Here is a 20,294-nt window from a genome sequence, read left to right as displayed (position 1 = left end):
ATCTTCGTCTCTTTGGGTTTGCGTCTCTCTCTCTCTCTCTTTGTCTCTCCGTTTCTCTCACTCTCTATTTCGCCCTAATTATCTCTCTCTCTCTCTCTCGGTTCCATCGTCGTATGTGGGGGAGCTTGACCAGAGCGTGGACGAGGGGCTGCTGCTCAATGAATGGGTCTGTGTTTTTCAAATTTTTTCCCTCCCGATTTAGGTATATGGATTGGAAGCATTTTATCAGAGCATAGTACTATTTTTTGAATTTTAGGAGTTCTTGCGTGTTTGGGAAAGTTCAGTTATTTTTGGATATTCTCCATTATTGATTGTGAATCTGTTACGAATTGCAGTGCCTTTTTTTTTTTTGGTGATACATTAGGGACTTTTTTTATGTTGAAGGATGGGTTTGGATCAGTTTTTTAGATATTGATTTAGAATTGATTTGGGGTTTTGGGAGCTTTGTCGAATGTTCTTTTGGGTGATATACATCCGAGAGTTCATGAAAGTAAGTTTTATTTGATTTTTGTTAATATGGGGTTGCTCAACCTCCTCGGGAGGTAGTGAATGTATCATCATTTGTCATATTTGTGGTGCCCCATGATTTGGGTAGGAAAAGAGGGTGGGTAGTTTTGTTACAAACCTTTGTCTAAGCTATAAAAATTTTCTCAAAGGAAACCTTCTCTAGCTGCTGTGATTTTGGGATTTTGGTAGCTCTAGCTGCTGTGAAATATTTAATTCACATCTAATCAAATAAATGCACACTGAGGAGGGCAGTAATCTCTGGTAGTTTGGAGGAAGGGAAAAGAACTTAGAAATTAACCTGGTAGCATCATTGATGGTACTTATATTTTGCAAAATGGAACCAAATATGTGCATACCCATGTGTGAATAATATCTATCATATACGTTGACTGGGATTTTTGGCTATTCTGTTTTGCTTTGCAGCCTTAAGTTTTGGTATCATGGCTTTAATTGGAACCTTATTGTAGATGGTTCTTAACTTTGTTATCATTTACTGTTGCTTTCAGTCATATATAGAGGTTTGATTTTGTTATACAGAGTGAGTTCATGTGGTTTTTTTGGGTAGCAGATGTAGCTTTCTTTTTGTCAATTTAATAAGCAATAGATTAATATATATATATATATATATAATTAATTCGACTGAGAGAAAGGAGAATAGGTAAATGCCATATAAAAAGGCAAACCATAAAACAAATTAAGCATGCAAGCATATTAGATATAGAAGGCAGATACCAAGAGAACTCATGTGCAAACCAAGCTCAAGATGGAAGCAACTACCATTCATGTTTCTACCTCAATCTCTATGGATTTGTACCCAAAGTTGCCAAAAGAAGATGGAGTTCTTGTGGTCTGTAATGGTGAAAATGGAGTCTCTGCTGCTCACCAGTTTTCTGATCATCATCATCAAGTATTATCGGACAGCATAGAAGCTTTAAGATCATGATCATGATCTTAAACAACCACGGATTCCTGGTTGGTTTGCAGAGCATTGTCCAATTTGGCCAGGTGATCAGTTTCACTTTCCTTGATCATGAAGTTCTGAGAATTTATTATATGCATATATGTGATGATCAGACTCAAATTTCTCCCGATGCATTAGCTTTTATATATATATATATATATATATATATATATATATATATCTTTGTTTTTGGATACATTTAGTTGATCTCTTTCTGACTAATTTTATCAGCCGAATTCAGACAGCTTATTATAAGTTATCACTTCTTCTTTTCTTACACACACACACACACACACACACACACACACATTATATACAGTTAATCATCAGTTAGACCATTTTCATCGTTAATTTACCTTAACTAGATCTTTATAGTAGTATCTTTTTTAATGATTTTTCTAATTAATTGCAGTACATTTCTGACTTTGGACATCTCAGGAAAAAGAAATCAATGGACAAACAAATTTAAGAAAACAAAGTATGTTATTATTATTATTTTGGTTGTTCTTTATTTTTGGATTCAGTAAGCATGCTCTCATAATTTGGTGAAGATGATGATCTTGACATGTAAATGATCTTGCGCATGCGTGTTGATCTATCATGATCATCTACTCAGTTCAACGCAAAGGTTGCCAAGCTATTAATTCTGCTTTGGTACTTTTTTGTTCCACTACTTGCACTATAATGGACCATAATATATAATATATATATTGTAGGACAAGCACACTTTCTAAAAGTGGAGAAAATTCTGTTTTAAGGATCGTCCCAATACCAAAGTATGATGGTTTTCCAGGTATATATCTTGTATATATATATTTATTTTATTGTGAGAATTAAATACCAATTTTTGAGTTAATCATTTGTGTAATAATGCAAAAGCAGCATGCATGCATGTGTGCTACTATATATCTTGTATTTTAATATCCTCAATAATTATTATTGATCAATGCAGTCATCGGCCTATGGCAAGGTTTTTGTCCTAGATGGAGCACTACAACTTACAGAGAAGGATGAATGTTCTTACCAAGAAATCATGACCCACCTCCCACTTTGCTCTATTCCTAATCCAAACAAGGTACTTGATCAGATAATATTCCTTTTTACTATGAGAAATGCATTTCTTTATCTTAGGTATATTATTTCTAGTCATAAAGGTTTGTGCGATGATGCGGTACTATTTAAATATATATATAAATTTAAGCAATAAACATGTGAAACTAACTTAAATGTGTCGCACGATCAGTTAGTGTGACGGGGATAACAAGATCTAGAAGATCTAAGATAAAGAGTAGTATCGCTTTTCTCTTATATACTTAAGAAGTTCCTACTGATTCAGCATCTTATTTCAAAAGGTTTGGGCTAGTCTATTGCTGCAGTGATGGTCCTTAATAAATTCCAGGTGAGTTACTCTCTAGTCTCCGCTATTGCATTTATTTGTGCCTTATGAGTTGGTTAGTCTTGCATTTTCATTTATATATTTTTAAGTTTTGATTGGTGTGGTTTAATTTTTGTACCTTATTATCTAATTGCAGGAAAGGAAAGTAGAAGACACGCATATAACTTTTCAGAAAAAGAAATTTTGTTGACCAAACAACATTCATTTTGCTTGTCATATTTGTGGTAAGATTTTTGCCAGATTCATAGATTTTTGCCATTTGCGTAGTCGTCATGCACTTCTTTCATCTCTTTTTTTGCCTTTTGGTTGTCATATTAAATTATTGGCATTGAATAAATTTTGCCTTTAACTTTTTTGAGGACTTTCCACAGGTAGTTCAATTGATATGGTGATCCTCTATGATTTTGCTTCTTGGTGAGCTAAAAGCTGACAAAGCTCATTTAAGTCTTTGAATTTCAGTTAAGGCCAATGTCTTTATGTTGTATGTAATGAACACATTTCAAAAACTCAAGTGTTATTTGAATAAAATATCTACATTTGTGTTGGATTGGATTACATGGGCAGCAAGCATGTTGATATGTCTTGCAATACAAGATTTTGAGTTATATATATGGAAGTGTGAAGTGGAATGATGTGAATTGGTAGTAAATATTGAAGTGATATGTTGGTTGGGATTATTGTTGGTGTGTATGAAGCTTGAAAGAACATTTGTAGATTGATATTAACAGCTGGATAGACTATGTTCAAAGTGGTTTTATTGCATTTCATTGGTGTACATGCTGGTTGTTATGTATTGAATTTTAATGGATGGTGGTTTATTGCATTTCATGGTTACATTGGTTTGTATATAATTTTTTAGCTTATATTAGACAATTTTTTATGATCATTTTTGGCTTAGTCTCGTTTGTTTTTAGTTTTACGGTTTGTATTTTTTTTTCTAAATTCTTTTAGCATTTTCCACGAAGACAACTAGTGGCAAATACTATTTTTTTGCCAGTAGAAGTTTTTCCCCACAAATGTTATAGTGGGTAATACTAATACCCGCCAGTACCTCTCGTGGTATTTGCTCCTATTCTCACATAAACGAAAATGGATGTGCTTTTGCGACAAGCTTCATCGGCTCTTGCCACGAGATGTGTCGTGGGAAAATATAGGTATTGCCCATGACTTAAACCTTTCGTGGGCAATAATACTTTTTGCGGCGAGTTTTACGCCACGAGCTCCCCACGGGCCAAATTGGTGGAAAAAATATTTTTCCCACAAAAACATGACTTTTTGCCACGAATCCCCTCCTTGGAGAAAACCAATATATCTTGTAGTGAATGACAATTAGAAAAGAAGATGATGTTCTTCAGTCCCAGTTGATATTCTTGATCTAGATGAATTAGAAACTGCAGGCATTCCTTTGATGGGGATAGAAATTGTCAAACTGATAACAACTGTTTGATTGTGCAGCAATAAGCTCTTATTGGTGAAGGCTTGAGGAGATTTCTGAAAGGAGTCATACGAGGAGTAGGCGTGGTGGAGTGGATATTTATATATATATATATATATATATATTTGAGTTGGATATTGGATTATAGCCATTTTTATTCTTGTATTAACTCTATTAGTGCTGTCATTTTTGTGTGCTTCTTCTTTGCAATTTGCAAAGATTTATTGTTATTGAATTATTTTTGTAATTTTTGTTAATTTTATGATGATTGTATGAGGTGGGTGATAAACTATCAAAACAGTTCAAATATCAATGTTAAAATCAGTAGTTTCTTGGGTAGTATCCATGAACGTTTGAAAAAAAAAAAAAAAAACTTTTTAACCCAATCCGATTTGAATGGGTTGGGTCATCTGTGTACCGCATCGTATTGGGCCCAAAACAACTTCGGGAGTAATTATATAGAGAAGCTACTGTAGCGGTGCACACAACGCACACACTACGTGGCTGCTCTTTTTTATTTTGAGAAAATATTGGGAGTAGCCCCCTGTTACGGATCAGCCGAACGCACACCATACGTGGCGTCGGCTAATGACAAAATTGTCCCTAACTTTCCGTTCCCTCCCTCAGTATTAGCAAACATTTGATTTTTGAGAAATAGGGCTTGAGTTCCCTCCTCTCTCTCGAACATGTGTTCTCGACGTTTGACTCGGTTCTCGCAGGCTGTATACTAGCACTCTCAGCCTACTCTCCCCCTCGTCTCGCACAAACTGCAGTGGGAGCAAACTGTAGTTCACAGAGACATCAAGGCAAGAAATGTTTTATTGGATTCTGAGTTTAACCCAAAGCTGAGTGATTTTGTTCTGGCCAAGCTTTACGAGCACGGGTCCAAACCAAGGACTACCAGGGTGGTGGGCACGCTAGGATATTTGGCACCTAAGCTCACGCGCACAAGTAAGGCCACGACCAGTTCAGATGTTTTTGCCTTTGGTGCTCTGTTGCTCGAAGTCGCATGGGGTAGAAGACCCATTAATTCAAATGCATCGTCTGAGGAGTTCATGCTGGTGGACTGGGTGTGGCAGAAGTGGAGAGTAGGAGCAATTCTTGGTGTTATGGACCCAAAGTTGGGGGGGGGGGGGGGAATTTGACGAGTCTGAGGCCGTTTTGGTGCTTAAACTGGGCTTAATGTGTTCCAATGATGTACCGGAGGCACGCCCCACGATGCGACAGTTGGTGAGGTACCTGGAGGGCGATTTGGCATTGCAAGAGGAGGTGGCAGAGCCATATAGGAAAAAAGTACGTGGTGCTATTGCTATAGATTTGTTTGAGACTTTCTTGCAATCCTTTCCGACTACTTCGTCGTATTCTTAGAAGAACAACATGTGGACTTCCGTCGGTAATAGTGGGAGTGGTGATGCTGAAACTAGTTTGACCCTGCCATTTTCAGTTCTCAACAGAGAGAGACCACAAGTTAGGCATGAGATTTCGAAGCTTCTCTACTCTTGTTTTTTTTTTTTTTAAATGTTCACCCTTTCTTTCTTTCTTCTTCTTCTTCTTTTTTTTTTTTTTTTTTTTTTTTTGGTTCATATGCATTTACAATATTAACACTTTTGTGCAGGCCATTTTCAGTTCTCAATAGAATGGTTTTACCCCGCCATTTTTAGTTCTCAGCAGAATGGTTTGATCCCGCCATTCTCAGTTTCATGTTTTTTACCTTCGTATGAGCAACGACGGCGGCAAGGGACGGGGTCTTCGCACTCCAACCGTTTGCTCCGTTCAATGATTTCTAGGGAGTGGCAGCTTTGTGCAGATGAAGTAGCGTCGCTCGGTGTCACTAGGCAGAGAGACGGCGTCGCCGGTGGTGCTGGGCAGAGAGATGATGTCGCCGGTGGTGCTGGGCGGAGGAAGGTGACGCGGGGCCAAGGGAGGAGGGGTTTCGCGGGAGGAATTCGAAATGCTGTGTTTCAACCGAAATATGAGCATTTGTAAAAACTCACATTTTGAATTATTAAAAAAAAAAGACGCCACGTATGGTGTGCAAAGTGTGCACCTGCTACAGTTGTGGATGCGTAGAATTACTCTTTTTATTTTTATTTGTTTTTCAATCAAAACGTGCATTTTGATTTGATTCTGATTCTTGTACGTTAGTTATTTTTCCCCCATCCTCCATTCAAATTTGTCCGAAAAATACCTCCTCCTTCGCTCGCATTGTATCACCTTCCTCTGCCCAGCGCCACTCGCGACGTCGTCTCTCTGTCCAGCGACACCGAGTGATGTTTCTCCGTCTACACAGCGCCGCCACTCCCAAGTGCTCGTCCAACGGAGCAAACCAGATTAACACCCCGAGTACGAAAGCCCTCTAACGTTCCTCTGTTTCACTGCCGACCCTGCTCAGCTTCATAGGTAAATGTTGTACCATTTTTCCGTCTATATGATTACGTTCTTCTTGTTTCCTGAGAAATGTGAATTTTAGATTTTGTGAGGTGGGTTTTGAAAGACTTAGGGCATGGAGAAAAAACCTTGCTTTCTGCTTGACGACCTCTGCTTTCATAAACTTGTCCGTTTAGATTTTGCAGTCAAACAAAAGAGGGAGCAAAGCAGGGAAAAGAAAGGGTAAAAGGACCAAAGATTTTGATGACCTCTGCTTTCATAAACTTGTCCGTTGCTTGCAGAGTTGTGTAAATTCTTCTGGTACCATGCCTTTTCCCTGAGACTTTTTCTGAGTTCATTGTATCATTTGCTGAAGATAATAGTTATGGTAGTTCTATGTATTAATTTTTCAAGGGTTATTAGTTTGCTCATTCTTGTGGACAAAAACAGAAAAGAATTAGCTCAATCCCATTGATTACTTCTTTGTAGTACTTGATTTAGTTTTAGAAGTAAAACAAACAAATGTATTTGGCTAATATGTAAACTCAATTTCGATACTTTCTTTTAGTTGAACCCAAGAGTTGAACTCAAAATCCAACCATTTCCCTACACTTGCTGCTTGTCCTCTGGCAGTTTGCTAGGATCCCTTTTGACATGCTTCTGTACTTTATTATACTCGATGTTGGCAACACAGACATGCACATATATGCTATACAGGATTGAACCCAAGTGCTTCTTTTGTGATGAATCATGAAATTCTTTACATGTACGGCTTAAGAGTCTATCATTGATCTCCTTTACCAATAATCTGGGGCGATCAGCTGTCTCCACATAAAGCAAACTGCAAAGATAATATCATATTGGGGACAGGGGGAGACAACAGAGATTTTTTCCTGCTTCACTCATTCAAAGATATCACCACTCACACTAGGTATATAATTGCTAATATAGGGCTGCAGTCTCGCAAAATTGGCATAGAAGCAGCTTGTTGGAGTGCAGGTGTAAATTACATGAGAAAACAACTTATACAAGCATTACCTCTGTGTATAACTTGGATCTTTTGCAAGTTAATTCTTGGGGCTGATTAATTTGAGATGGGTTTGTGTTTACTACTTGTTGCTCCCCCAAGAAGTATAGAATCATTCTATTTTATCAAGTTTGAGGGAGTTAGAATTAGGAGAAGCTTATGTTATTTTATTTTTTGTATGTTAATTTAGAAGTGTAAAGTATTTCTACTTCTAGAGTTGCTCACCCTGTAATTGGGAGTATGAAACTTCCTCTTCGAAGTCATTATTTTTTATGCCACTCCTATGTTATAGTAAATGGTAATTTTATTATTCAATGATGGCTTTGTACCTTAACAGAAGTCTTAGCTAATCTTTTTTTTTTTTAAAAAAAAAAAAAAAGGTTTTGCCTTCCAAATTAAAAAAATTGGTTGTATGATTTTTTTTGTTTTGGATGAACTAGTCTCATTTGTAAATTATTATGGTTCTGCATATGTTTGTAATTTCTATGTATGCAGGACTCATAACTATATAGTGATGAGAGGATGAGTTAGAATGAGTCCTATAGGGACACCAAGAGTGCCATATAGATGTTTGGTGAGGGAACTTGGCAATGAGTTGGGGGCTGGCAATCTAAGAGTTATTATTTATGGCTAATCGATTGAATTTATGAATCTAAGAGTTATTATTTAAGGATGTTTAAAGATAGATATGATGCATGCTTGGGGCTGGCAATCACAACCTACGATTCTCTTGGGCCATGGACTCAAAACCATGATCTTTAACCTTGTTAAGCTGCTATCAATTTGGACTTTTTGTTCATAATCAAAACAGTGGTGTTTGATTATTGTTGTTGGTTTAATAATCTTCCCAAAATTCAATGTTGAAATTATTTTGTTGAGTCAGATCGTAAATGGTGTTCAGCATTTGATGTTTCTTATGTATGCCACTGAACAGGTTAGTGAATAAGTGGAGTGTGCTTTTCTTTATGAATATTGTTGTTTTATAAAGCTGAGTTGTTTCAAAAAACATGGGTACTTACGCACTGCTGGTTGCACAAGAGATTTTTGTGTTACTTACCAAAGTAAGGGGAGCTGAAGGCCTGCATTCAGGGGGGAGAAAAAAGAAAAAATTTATTTATGGGTACTTCCATGACTAAAGAACGTTTAGAAAAAGGCATGAATATTTGACTTTGATAACTGCATACAACTTTCTGATTACAAGTCTCTTGCAGAGTATGTATAATATATAGAAGGAACATCACCTTAATTTGACCAAAAAAAAAAAATCTGATATAAGTGCTTTTCCTTTTTGTGTTCATTTTTTGGTTTATCATTACACAAATTTTCCTCATTATGGCTTTCAATATCTAATCTATCTGTTTCTGCCATTTTCAGATCTAGTCTTTAACTTTGGTAAACATTCCACCTAACAATTTGGTAATGACTTTGTGGTTCAAACTTCGGATTGACTAAAATTGCGAAGATTGGAAGCGAAGCTGTTGATTTGCATAATTGCATATTTACTATTTAGTTCATGTAACTTTAGCACCCTATGCGGTTGCTAAGCATGCACTGATCTCTGTATATATTGAGAGAGAGAAGACCATGATTTTCTATTATGTAGATCAATATTGTAAGCTCATTCCACGTGAAAATGATGAGGGAATTTGGCAACTTTTTGGTGATATTTGTCTCCATATGGTTGTTTTCTTCATGGCCATCAAGACGGAAAATCTATACATGTGATTCTGGTGTTTCACCTTCATGGCCAGATTTTTGTGGTACTGATTAATCTACAATGGGGATGAAAAGGCTCAATTTGCTTTGCATCCTTGCTTTATTGTCTAAGATACGTTTTAGTATACAACGACAACTATGAATATTCAGTGCCCTTTAAGTTTGAACCAATGGCATTGTTAAGGTTTCTCTAGAAGTTCTCACCTTTCAGAACTCAAGACTTTGTATTCTTGTTGATTTTAATGCTGCATTTAATATGATGTCTGTTGTGTTATTAAGAACTGGACGTATAAAATCAGTTGCAAGAAGATCCACAACAGCCATATAGGTTAAGATTCACAACCCCACCACCAAGTTTGTAGATCAAATATAAATTATAATTTGAATGGCTTCAAATTTCAAGAGATCAAACCATGTGCACAAGCTGTTTAGTAAACTCAACTTTTCATTACACAGGTTAATTTAAAGAACCTACAGATAACCCTTTTGTACAGAATAACCAAAACATAGAGGGAGTACAATTACATTGATCCATTTAAAAACGACCACTTAGACAATTCCCAAAGTTCATTATTCATGATCTCCAACCAACTGTTCTTAAACCAAATAAACGCCCTTTAGATTGAGTCACAATCGTTGTTGCCACAAAACTCAATTACAGCATTACGATGGCCATGCATCATAAGCCATTAGCCAATAAACGATATCAAAGTCTATTCCTCCAAAAAGTCTCCACTACATTCAGATGAACAGGTGATTAAACCAAACATGCACATATTAGTGTAGCGGAATACCCCCACCAGAATGCTCAACCTCCTGAAAATCAGACAAGAAAATGTCAAACAGAACTCCCTAGAGGGTATATAGTAAAGTTTGTAAAGCATTCTAGTCAATACACTAAAGACCATGTTCCTTTCCTAAATAGCTTTAGATATTTTTAAAATTGCATTTTTTATTTACTTATTTAAAGAAAAAAATTATAACATAACATGATGAAAAAGGAGGGGTCATGATTTCAACTCAAGAACATGAACCATAGATGTGATCTCGATCCTATATCAGACAGGAACTCAACTAAAATTGAGATTATTTGAGCTGCCCAAATGGCAACAGACAGCTAGATTATTTAAGCTGCTGATCAAGCCAAACCATATCATCAAGACCAAGATGTACTCAAAATTGCAGCCAACGACGACTTTCAGATCTGTCATAGGATAAAGTATGCCTTGAGAAGTATGAACTTGTCAACGCCAGTCTAAAACACACAGAGCACTTGTCCAGTGCGAACATTGTAACTGCAAGTTTGTAACCAAGCATGGTAGAAAAAGAGGTAATGTTGATCCTTTCCCACTTCGAGAATTTGACACAAAGGCAACAGGTCTCTCTCAATTTATAATATCTTGCAGAGACAATAGTATTATCCATATGACCAAGTAAATCTACCTATACTTAGGCAATAGGTAGGCGTAATTGGTTAAAGCATGAAAGTTCCAAGTTTGGGCTAGTATATGTGCACATGCTAAATAGCAAGACATCTAAACCTGGCCACTGATTACTTTTAATTGTCATGCAATCATTTCCAAACAAAAAAATAATAATAATGTAAAAAAAAAAAAAAAAAAAAAAAAAAAAAAGCTAACTCAATTATAATAGGAGGAAGATTTTAACATGTGCAGGGGGTAAGGAAAAAACTCAGTCTGAGGCATGTGTAGGAAGAAGACCCAAAGTGTTAAATTGTCAAAAAAAAACAATTATAACAAAATAAAAAAAAAAAATTTGAATATGAAGAAACAAGAAAAAATGTTGCACAAAAAGACAAACTTAAAATACATCTCACTTCCAAACACCCAGTGCCAAACCACCCAAATTAAGGGCAATAAAGAGTAACTTGGGCCCAAGAAGATCTACTCTAATGTGATAATTTGTCATTACCTATCAACCATTTAATTTGTTATATTAAAAGAGACAGCGTGATAAAAGAGGGACAAGATTTGGCATCTAGCATAACTAAAAGAGAAAGGGAAAAAGATGAAATGATTATGCAGGGCAACACAGTGTGTGAAATCAAAATTAGCATTAAACTAGCATTCCCAGGCCATATTCTTACAGTTATCTTACATACATCACTAGATTAGGAAGGGGGAAGGGATATCTTAGGTAAAGTGAAAAAAATCATAGAATTCAAATCTTCAGGAAAAATAAAGAAAATAAAATTAAAAGATAAATATGTGCTTTCGTATTTTTTAAATCATTTGCATTATTATGCTACTTCTATAACCACAAAGTTGACAGCATTCAAATGGTTACTAGGGCAGAGGGAGGTTAACGGGGGTGCTGAGTAGAGGGAGAGTCGATGGCAATGGGGCAACCAGGGCAAGGGATGGGCGACGCAGGGAATGAGGGAGAGAATGGGCAACACGGGGGAGATGGTAGGGGAGAGGATGGGCTGGGCGATTGGGGGGGAGGGGGAGGATAGGCGACTTGGGGGAGAGGATGGGTGCTTTGAATTTCAAAGGATTAAAACAAGAGAGAGGCAACGTGCAGTTGTATAGGGAGAAAAAAAGGAAATTTACTAAGGCCACATATAGTGTACAATGGCTACTGCCAAATAGTGGCTGTTGCCAAGATTATTTCTTACACTAATGTTGACCCTGTGGAGTATAGAAGCCATTATATTGGGGGAAACCCCTAAAGCTTTTTGCATCAAAGTTCCGAGGGAAATTATAATAAAAACAAAGCAGGAAGAAAAAAATCCGCTAAAACCCTACTAATGTCCAAAACTTGGAATCTCCAATCTGTTTAGGACATACTTACCTATCAAAGCTCGGGGTATTTTTTTAGTTTTTTTCATGTTGGGAAACCTCTCCAAGGCAGGCCCTTCGGACTCCCCCTGCAGAGTAAACTCCTATCCCATGCACTGTAAAAGCTTGGGGTAATTATTTAGATACATCATATTGAACTGCTAAATCTTCTCCAAGAACTCAACCTTATAATTAATCTGCATCTCCTTGTTACAAAACCCAAGAATGGTTTTTCCTTCTTTAGAATGAATTATTATAACAAGAGAGCCTGGGTGAAGATCATTGCTTACAAACCCTATTCCATGAACATTGTCCAGCTCCAGTATCTTGGTGGACCTCATACTCTTGAACTGCTATCTCTTCTTGGACCTCTTCCAACTTGTTATCAGGATTATTTAGGGATGCCGTGCCAACAATTCTAAAACATCTCTATCAGTCTATTACCCGTAAAGCAAAAAAAAAGAGCTTAGCCTTTACGAACAACTTGAATGCTGCACCACAATGGTTTGTGAAAAGACTGCTAGAATACAAGTCAATTTATTAATGTAGGAAATTCGGGATGAAATTGTAAGGCCTTTGAAGCTAAGCAACTGGATAATGTCATGCTCCGTACTGCAGGGCACACCTTTGGTGGAGAACCTCCATATTCATGAATCCCCTATTACTATCCCTGGTATTGACAATTCCATGTGGCACGAGGTCTAGTCGCAATCTTTGAGCTACAGCCAAATATGCAATCTCATTTCATTTTGTAGATTTTTTCAAGGAACAACCTGCTTTGTTGTGCACTCATTCATAGCCAATGCAGCTGTTGCTCATCCCTGATCTTCTTCTCTGTCCACAATATGTTTGCTAACAGAAAGATAGTCTTCAAAGTGAAAAATGGTTGCTCCATTGTTTCTGACCTGCAGCTCTAGAATAAGAAAACTTTTGCTAACCTTCAACATTATTTGAAATAGAACCCACTTCTTGAATTACAATTTCTGTCCTTGAAGCTAGTAAGTCCAACATACTATATATATATATTCACCTTGGGGATGAGAGCGATCCCCAGCAACAAATGCAGAAACTTGGTCATTAACCTTAATCCAAGACCATCCTAACTCCTTGACCACCCCTTTTGCTTTCATCATCTTCCTTAGATTTGCTGCTTCCCTTCATCTCCCTTTTGTGGCATAAATGTTAGCAAGAGTAATATGAGCTCCAGCATTACTTGGATCTAATTTAAGAATCTCCTCTGCACTACGTATTCCACAGTCAACATCTCCTTGTACTCTAGAAGCTCTCAGCAGTGTAGACCAAACAACATCATCCTGTTGAAATGGCATGTGTTTTATCATGTTCTCTGCATCACTTAATCGTCCAGCTAGGCAAAGGAGATCAATCATGCAGCCATAATGTTCTTTTGAAGGATTTATCCGATATTTATTAGTCATCAAATTGAAGTAGTGGAAGCCAAGATCAGCAAGTCCAGCATGCCTACAAGCAGTAAGAACGCCAATGAAGCTCACGGCATCAGGTCTTAAACCAACTTTGGGAATCTTCTCAAACACATCAATGGCTTCTTGGCTGAGCCCATGTTTAGCATAACCAACAATCATGGCAGTCCATGAGACAATGTCATCATTTTCCATCACGTCAAAAATTTTCAAAGCTTCTTTTATACTCCCACATTTAAAATACATATTGATTAGAGCACTTTGTATCAGAGCCGTGCATTCTAACCCGACAGACAAGACATAAGCATGCAGTTGCTTCCCTTGCTCAAGAATGGCCATACTTCCGCATACACTAAGCACGTTGGAAAAAGCAAACTCATTCGGTTTTGGTCCTTCCTTTCTCATCCATGATGAATACTCAAAGGCTTCTTCCCCATAACCACCTTGAGAATACGCAGCAATTATAGTACTCCATGAAACAACATCTTTCTTGGTCATGCCATGAAAGACCAAGCTGAAGTCAACTGCCCACATTTTGAATACATGGCCATGACAGAATTTGCCACTGATAAAAAATCAACGAAACCTACACATAAAACATGCACATGTAATTGTTCACCCCATTCAATTCTTGCAAGATTGGCAACACAACAGATAATAGCTGCAAAAGTGTACTCATTAGACTCACATCTAATTCCTTCATTTTCATAAATGCTTCAATTGCATGCTTCCCCTGACCCATCTGAACATAGGTTGTTATAATGGTTGTCCATGAAACCACGTCCTGCATCCTCATCTTCTCAAACAAGCGCATGCCATAGTCTAACTTTCCACATTTGTAGTACATGGTAGCAAGAGTGTTAGCCACAAATGAGCTCTCATTGACACCCCTTTTTCATTGTTTTTGCATGAATCACCCTCCCGTAGTTCAAAGCACCAACATCGGCACATGCCTTCAATGCAATAGCAAATGAATACGCATCATACTCCACCTTTGACCTCTGCATTTCACAAAAGTAAACCAAGCCCTCCATATTATAACCTGCATGAACAAGCCCAGTTATAATGGTTGTCCAAGAGACTACATTTCTTATTGGCATCTCGTCGAAAACTCTACAACCTTGCTCAATTTTACCAATCTTGGCATACATGTCAAGAAGGGCACTCCCAACAAAAACTGAATTAACAAAACCAGATTTCACTGAATACCCATGTAACAGTTCCCCATAATACAAGTTCAAAATGAGTGCACAAGCCTTGATTGCAAGACTAACCGTGAAGTGGTCCATTCGAAGTCCTAGTTGAATGCACATATTTGAGAACAAATCTAACGCTTCAGAGGAATCCGAGGCATTGACATAGCCAGATATCATATTGGTCAATGTATCTCATCTCGGTATTGCATTTTATCGAACATGGCGCAAGCATCACTCAAATGACCGGTTTTCACTAGCTGCTTAAGTTGGGCATTGACTTTAGGCATATCTACATCATTAACAGAATGAGTTTTTGGAATTATGCAGGTACGTTTTAGCTCTGAAACCAAGAGGTCTCCATATTCAGTATAAGCAAGGGCTGATGCCGTAAAAAATCTCCTGAAAGGATTCCTAATGGGTAAAACCATGTTTGTACGGATTGACTACTACTGAGCTGTCATGCAAATCGCTTACCCAAAAGTAGTTTGAATGTCTTCTAAATCAATCTAACTTGAATAGTCCTCCCTGAAGGATCTGACGTGCATCTAGGTTCATTCATAAGCTCCCAGGCCATGATTGTTGGGTCATCTTTGTAATGAACTCCAGTATAGCTGTTATATCTGGACAGAACAGTCTAACAGGGTATAGCAAAATTAGTGTTGGACATCATACATCTAAATCTCACAAAAGAAAAGCTCAGGAACTCTGAATTACAGAAACTAAATCTGAATGCTATTTTTTTTGGCTTACATAATTTTTAGTGGTAAAATCATTACATCTTAAAATCGTAGAAGAGAATAAAAAAATGAATGGATTGCCTTACAGCTTTTCTTGTTCTGTTGAACAGTCCAAAGAATGATATACTCGTGATTATTCTTTTTGTATTTTCAACACTTCAAAGCAATAGTTACCATTGATCAGGATATGAGTATGTCATTGCAAAATCGATGCCAAAGATTCGATTATTTGCAATGAAATATGTTCCAATTTGGAGACTAGGATTGAGTCCCTTCCTCTGAGGCGTGGATTGCCCATAAAACCCTTCTAAACCAGCTTCCAGCAGGTGATTTCTATTAATGGACTTTACATAGGAAGCCATTTCATTTATCCAAGCTTGTTGGACAAGAACCAAAGGATTTAAGTTTAGCACGAATTCTGAGCAAAATATTAGACTTCTAGCTTCAATATATATATATATATATGCACACTCGTGTGTGTTTTTTAGCTCTTTATAATATAATATGCCATAGTTTACAAAATCACAAATGTTTTGATATATATAACAAAAGAAATATGAATATATGTGCAAGTACTTTTAAAATATTATGTAAACAAAACAGTTGCCCAAATGACTAATACAAGAGGGGGGTGAATTTAGTTGTATTTAAACAAAATAATTATAAATCAAATATACAATATAAAATATAAACAAAATACGAAACAGTAATAAATATAAAGAGTAAGGGTAAGAGAGAAACAAACTCAGTATGTTAACGAGGTTCGGCCCCACTGCCTACGTCCTTGCTTCAAGCTACCCTTTGAAAATCCCCAAATTCACTATTCAACCTCTTTCAGGTGGAGATAAAAACCTATTACACCTTTGAACAACACCGCTACAAAAGATCAGTGTAGAACACCCTCTACACTTGCAATCACCTTACACGTGGTGATTCAACTATTCCCTGTGTAGAACACTTTCTACACTACAAGGGTTATACCCACCCTTTTACTGATACAAGAGCTGATAGTGGGTAGGTTATCAGAAAACACTCCTCAATGAGTGAAATAAGAACAATACAGTGCAAAGGATCCCCAAATTCACTATTCAACCTCCTTCAGGTGGAGATAAAAACCTATTACACCTTTGAACAACACCGCTACAAAAGATCAGTGTAGAACACCCTCTACACTTGCAATCACCTTACACGTGGTGATTCAACTATTCCCTGTGTAGAACACTTTCTACACGTATAAGGGTTATACACACCCTTTTATTGATACAAGAGATGATAGTGGGTAGGTTATCAGAAAACACTCCTCAATGAGTGAAATAAGAACAATACAACACAAACTATATTTCTCTCAAAATGAACAAGGATTAAGGCTCAATGCTTAGAGAAGAGAGAATGAAAGTTTTGAATGAATGTTGTATGCTCTTGGTGTTGTAAATATGAAGCTCTCAAATGATCTATTTATAGGCATATGAGATTTCATATTCAAATTTAAAAAGATTCACATGTCAAAGACAATATCATTCACTTTTTCAAAAAATTCAAATAAAATGTTCTTCTTTTTCAATTGTCAAAGACAACATCATTCATTTTTCAAAAACTTCAAACCTAATCTTTTACTTTTGGCATATGACAAAAGGAGCACACTTTACTTTTCAAAAAAATTCAAATCTAATCTTTTTACTTTTTGCATATGACAAAAGGAGTACACTTTACATTTCAAAAATTCAAACCTAATCTTTTTACTTTTTGTATATGACAAAAGGAGCACACTTTACTTTTCAAATTATTCAAACAAAAACATCTACCTTTTGCATGAGTCAAAAAAAGTATCAATCACTTTTGAAAATATTCAAATAAAACATGCACATGTGAAAGATGACAATCAATCATCTTTAATATTTTTAAAGTTCAAACCTTTAATCATGTAATACACATGTGAAAAATGACAATCAATCATCTTTCAAAATTTTCAAATTTAATTTCAAAATATTCATGCACATGTGGAAAATGTATTTTAATGTTTTATGATAAAATATTAATTTTGAGCCTTAATTCTAATTTCAAATTTTTAAGAGATTTACAACATTACTCTATGACTTTAATGTGAACTTGTTTCTTTCTTGCTCATGCTTGTTTCCTTGATGTGCTTGACTCCATTGTGTAGACAACTTGAGCTTGAGACTCCTTTATTCTTTGAATTCATTTGTTATCATCAAAATCCATGTGTAGATATATAATTACACAAAACTTGAAACCTTGGGTTCAACAAAAACAAATAAAATAAGAGATGAAGTAAAGTGGGAAGATAGTATGGTCCAATGACATGAACATCTGATCAGGAAATGAAACCTAGAAGGGGAGTGTGTGGGTGGGGTTATGCTGCTGCTTGCTACTGCTGCTTCTTCTTCTTCCATGAAATGTTGTCTTGTGTAGGTCTCATTTTGAGTAACTTTTCATCTATAATATGGGGAAATATTGATGGAGGCCTTCAATTTAAATTGGATGAAACTGCATAGAGCCAAATTATTAGTTTAAAAAATGTGCTCTTAATGTTCAAATTGAAAAAAAAAAAAAAAAAATACATGTTATGACCCTTGGTCCCTTACTAACATGTTATGGTATGGTATGGTATGTTATGACCCTTATTTCCAAGTATGTAGTTGAGTAGGCCGTGGGCCTTAGTAGGACAACAAAATATGATAGTTAAAGGATTTGTCAATACAATTAGAAACACTCTATCCAACAAGCAACAATGAGAAGAAGGGTATTTTTTCATGGACCTGTATCATGGACATGCTGGGTCTGGGGAGAAGTGTTGATACAAAATCCGAAGAATTTGATTCCAATTCTCTGATGTTCCCTTGGCATCTAATGAAATCAATAGATGATAGTTTTTTAATCATAAACCGCAGGTAAGAACACGGTTATTTTAATTATATCTTATAAAGTATACTGTAATCGTTTGTTACTTATCTTGAACTTTGCTCCACTTAACATTTCCGTCAGATATTCTCTTGCAAGAATTTAGCGATGTATTCCATGTGCTTCAAGATATACACCTCAATGCTTATTGGTAGTATTTGCAAATTGTTTCTTTGATCCTTATTTATCATGATATTACTCATAATTATGGAATGTTAATATGTGGCTGCTAAACCCTAAATAAATTTGTTTATTGAGGAAAAAATGTACATGTATTGTAAGAAAAAGAAAAGATTCTTATCAGAGATATAATATAATGTTAAATGGTCGAATGAAAAATCTTTTGCATTTTTTTTTTTTTTTGTTACATGTCTCGTTAACTTGTCATTTTGTACTCCCTCTTCTTTGATATTTATTAATAATGACTCCTACACCTTTAGGTAAGCTTGATCTTGAGTTCTAGGTTCATGCTGTTGAGTTGGTGTTGATATCCTAGGCTTGTCTAAAGGCCAATTTTGTAATTCTGTGGCTTTTAATAATATTTACAGCCACAGGTCCCTTAAGAAGCAACACAAGTGCTGCTTCTAAAAACTGCCAAGAAAGTTTAAACCACTTCACAAGAAGTGAGAAGCTTGATTTATGAAATAGGGTGTAGTTAGCTTCTGATTTTAAAGCAAATGCACCCCAGAAGAAGCCACAAAAAGCCCCACGAAATGAACCCCATGCTGAGTACAAGCCATATATGTATCTTTGTATCCTCATTTTTGTAGCTTTGTATCCTCATTTATATATATATAAAGTTCACCTTTCAGGGCCTATGATATTAATGTTCAAGTTTTTGTTTGCCACAGGAGCAACACTACAAGTTCACATCTCGGTTTTGATCCAGCTGGTTGTAATTGATAATCACCATAAACTTCGCCAAGAAAGGTTAGGTTTCTTCTAAATTATTTATAGATTCCTAAAAAATTTTATGTACAATTTTTATAGATAATATCACCAATTCTTAAGCATTCTTTAGCGAGTTTTTTATTTTTCTATTTATAGTAATTGTTTATTTTATTTTAGTTTTGATAGATATGGATGCTTCACCTAGTGGAAGGTTAGAAGGGAATCCAAGTGCCACAATCCTGTCACCGACACCGAGATCTAGACCCATTTCTAGAGCAGCTACTTCTTGTGCAAGTAGTCGATTCCCACTCCCAATAGACATAGAAGATGAGGATGAGTTTAATGAGGATGGGGAGATGGGTATTGGGGATGATCCGGATCTAGCACTTCCACTTGAAAGGCCACCTCAGCCACGAACTACTAAAAAAAGATCTTGGATATGGGACCATTTATTTCACTAAGATTCCTGGTGACCGTGAGAACCCACAGGCAAGATGCCACCACTATGGACAACTTTGTGGATGTCATTTAAAGAAGCAAGATACCTCTATCTTGATAGCACATCTTAATGGTTGCTAGCGGTATAAAATAGCGAAGGGATTGGCGACCACTGATCAGACGAAGCTGAGTTAGGAAACTTCTACGACTGATGATACACGGACGAAGAAAATGGTTATCCCTCAATATAGTGAGAAAATATTGAGGGATATGCTTGCAGAGATGATAATTCAAGATGAGATGCCTTTTACAACAATCGAGAAAAGAGGCTTCCAAAAGTTTGTCAAGACTATTGAGCCACGATTTCCATTGGCATCACGGTATATAGTGATGTGGGATTGTATGAAGAGGCATGCAAAAGAGAAGGTAGAGATGAAAAAGATGTTTATTACCACAGGCCAGAG

At 36.4% G+C, this 20,294-nt stretch overlaps 1 protein-coding gene and 2 long non-coding RNA genes across 3 annotated transcripts; 2 read left to right on the top strand and 1 right to left on the bottom strand.

The window, feature by feature from the left end:
* The first annotated feature begins 106 nt into the window (after positions 1–106).
* On the top strand, positions 107–3,541 carry LOC122308403. The gene is made up of 3 exons (XR_006242040.1): positions 107–1,512; positions 1,881–1,946; positions 3,001–3,541. It is a non-coding gene; the product is annotated as an uncharacterized LOC122308403 (long non-coding RNA).
* Positions 3,542–6,451: 2,910 nt separating this feature from the next.
* Positions 6,452–9,646, top strand: LOC122308397. Its single transcript, XR_006242039.1, has 2 exons — positions 6,452–6,699; positions 6,864–9,646. It is a non-coding gene; the product is annotated as an uncharacterized LOC122308397 (long non-coding RNA).
* A 3,721-nt stretch (positions 9,647–13,367) lies between these two features.
* LOC122300585 (putative pentatricopeptide repeat-containing protein At3g47840) lies at positions 13,368–14,183 on the bottom strand. The gene has a single exon (XM_043111385.1). The coding sequence runs from the start codon at positions 14,181–14,183 to the stop codon at positions 13,368–13,370; it is 816 nt and encodes a 271-aa protein (XP_042967319.1).
* Between the last annotated feature and the right edge of the window lie 6,111 nt (positions 14,184–20,294).

Source organism: Carya illinoinensis, chromosome 1 (genome assembly GCF_018687715.1).
Source record: "Carya illinoinensis cultivar Pawnee chromosome 1, C.illinoinensisPawnee_v1, whole genome shotgun sequence".
NCBI classification, from domain to species: domain Eukaryota; kingdom Viridiplantae; phylum Streptophyta; class Magnoliopsida; order Fagales; family Juglandaceae; genus Carya; species Carya illinoinensis.
The sequence above is the reverse complement of the archived record's forward strand: the minus strand, read 5'-3'. Positions and strand labels throughout refer to the sequence as shown.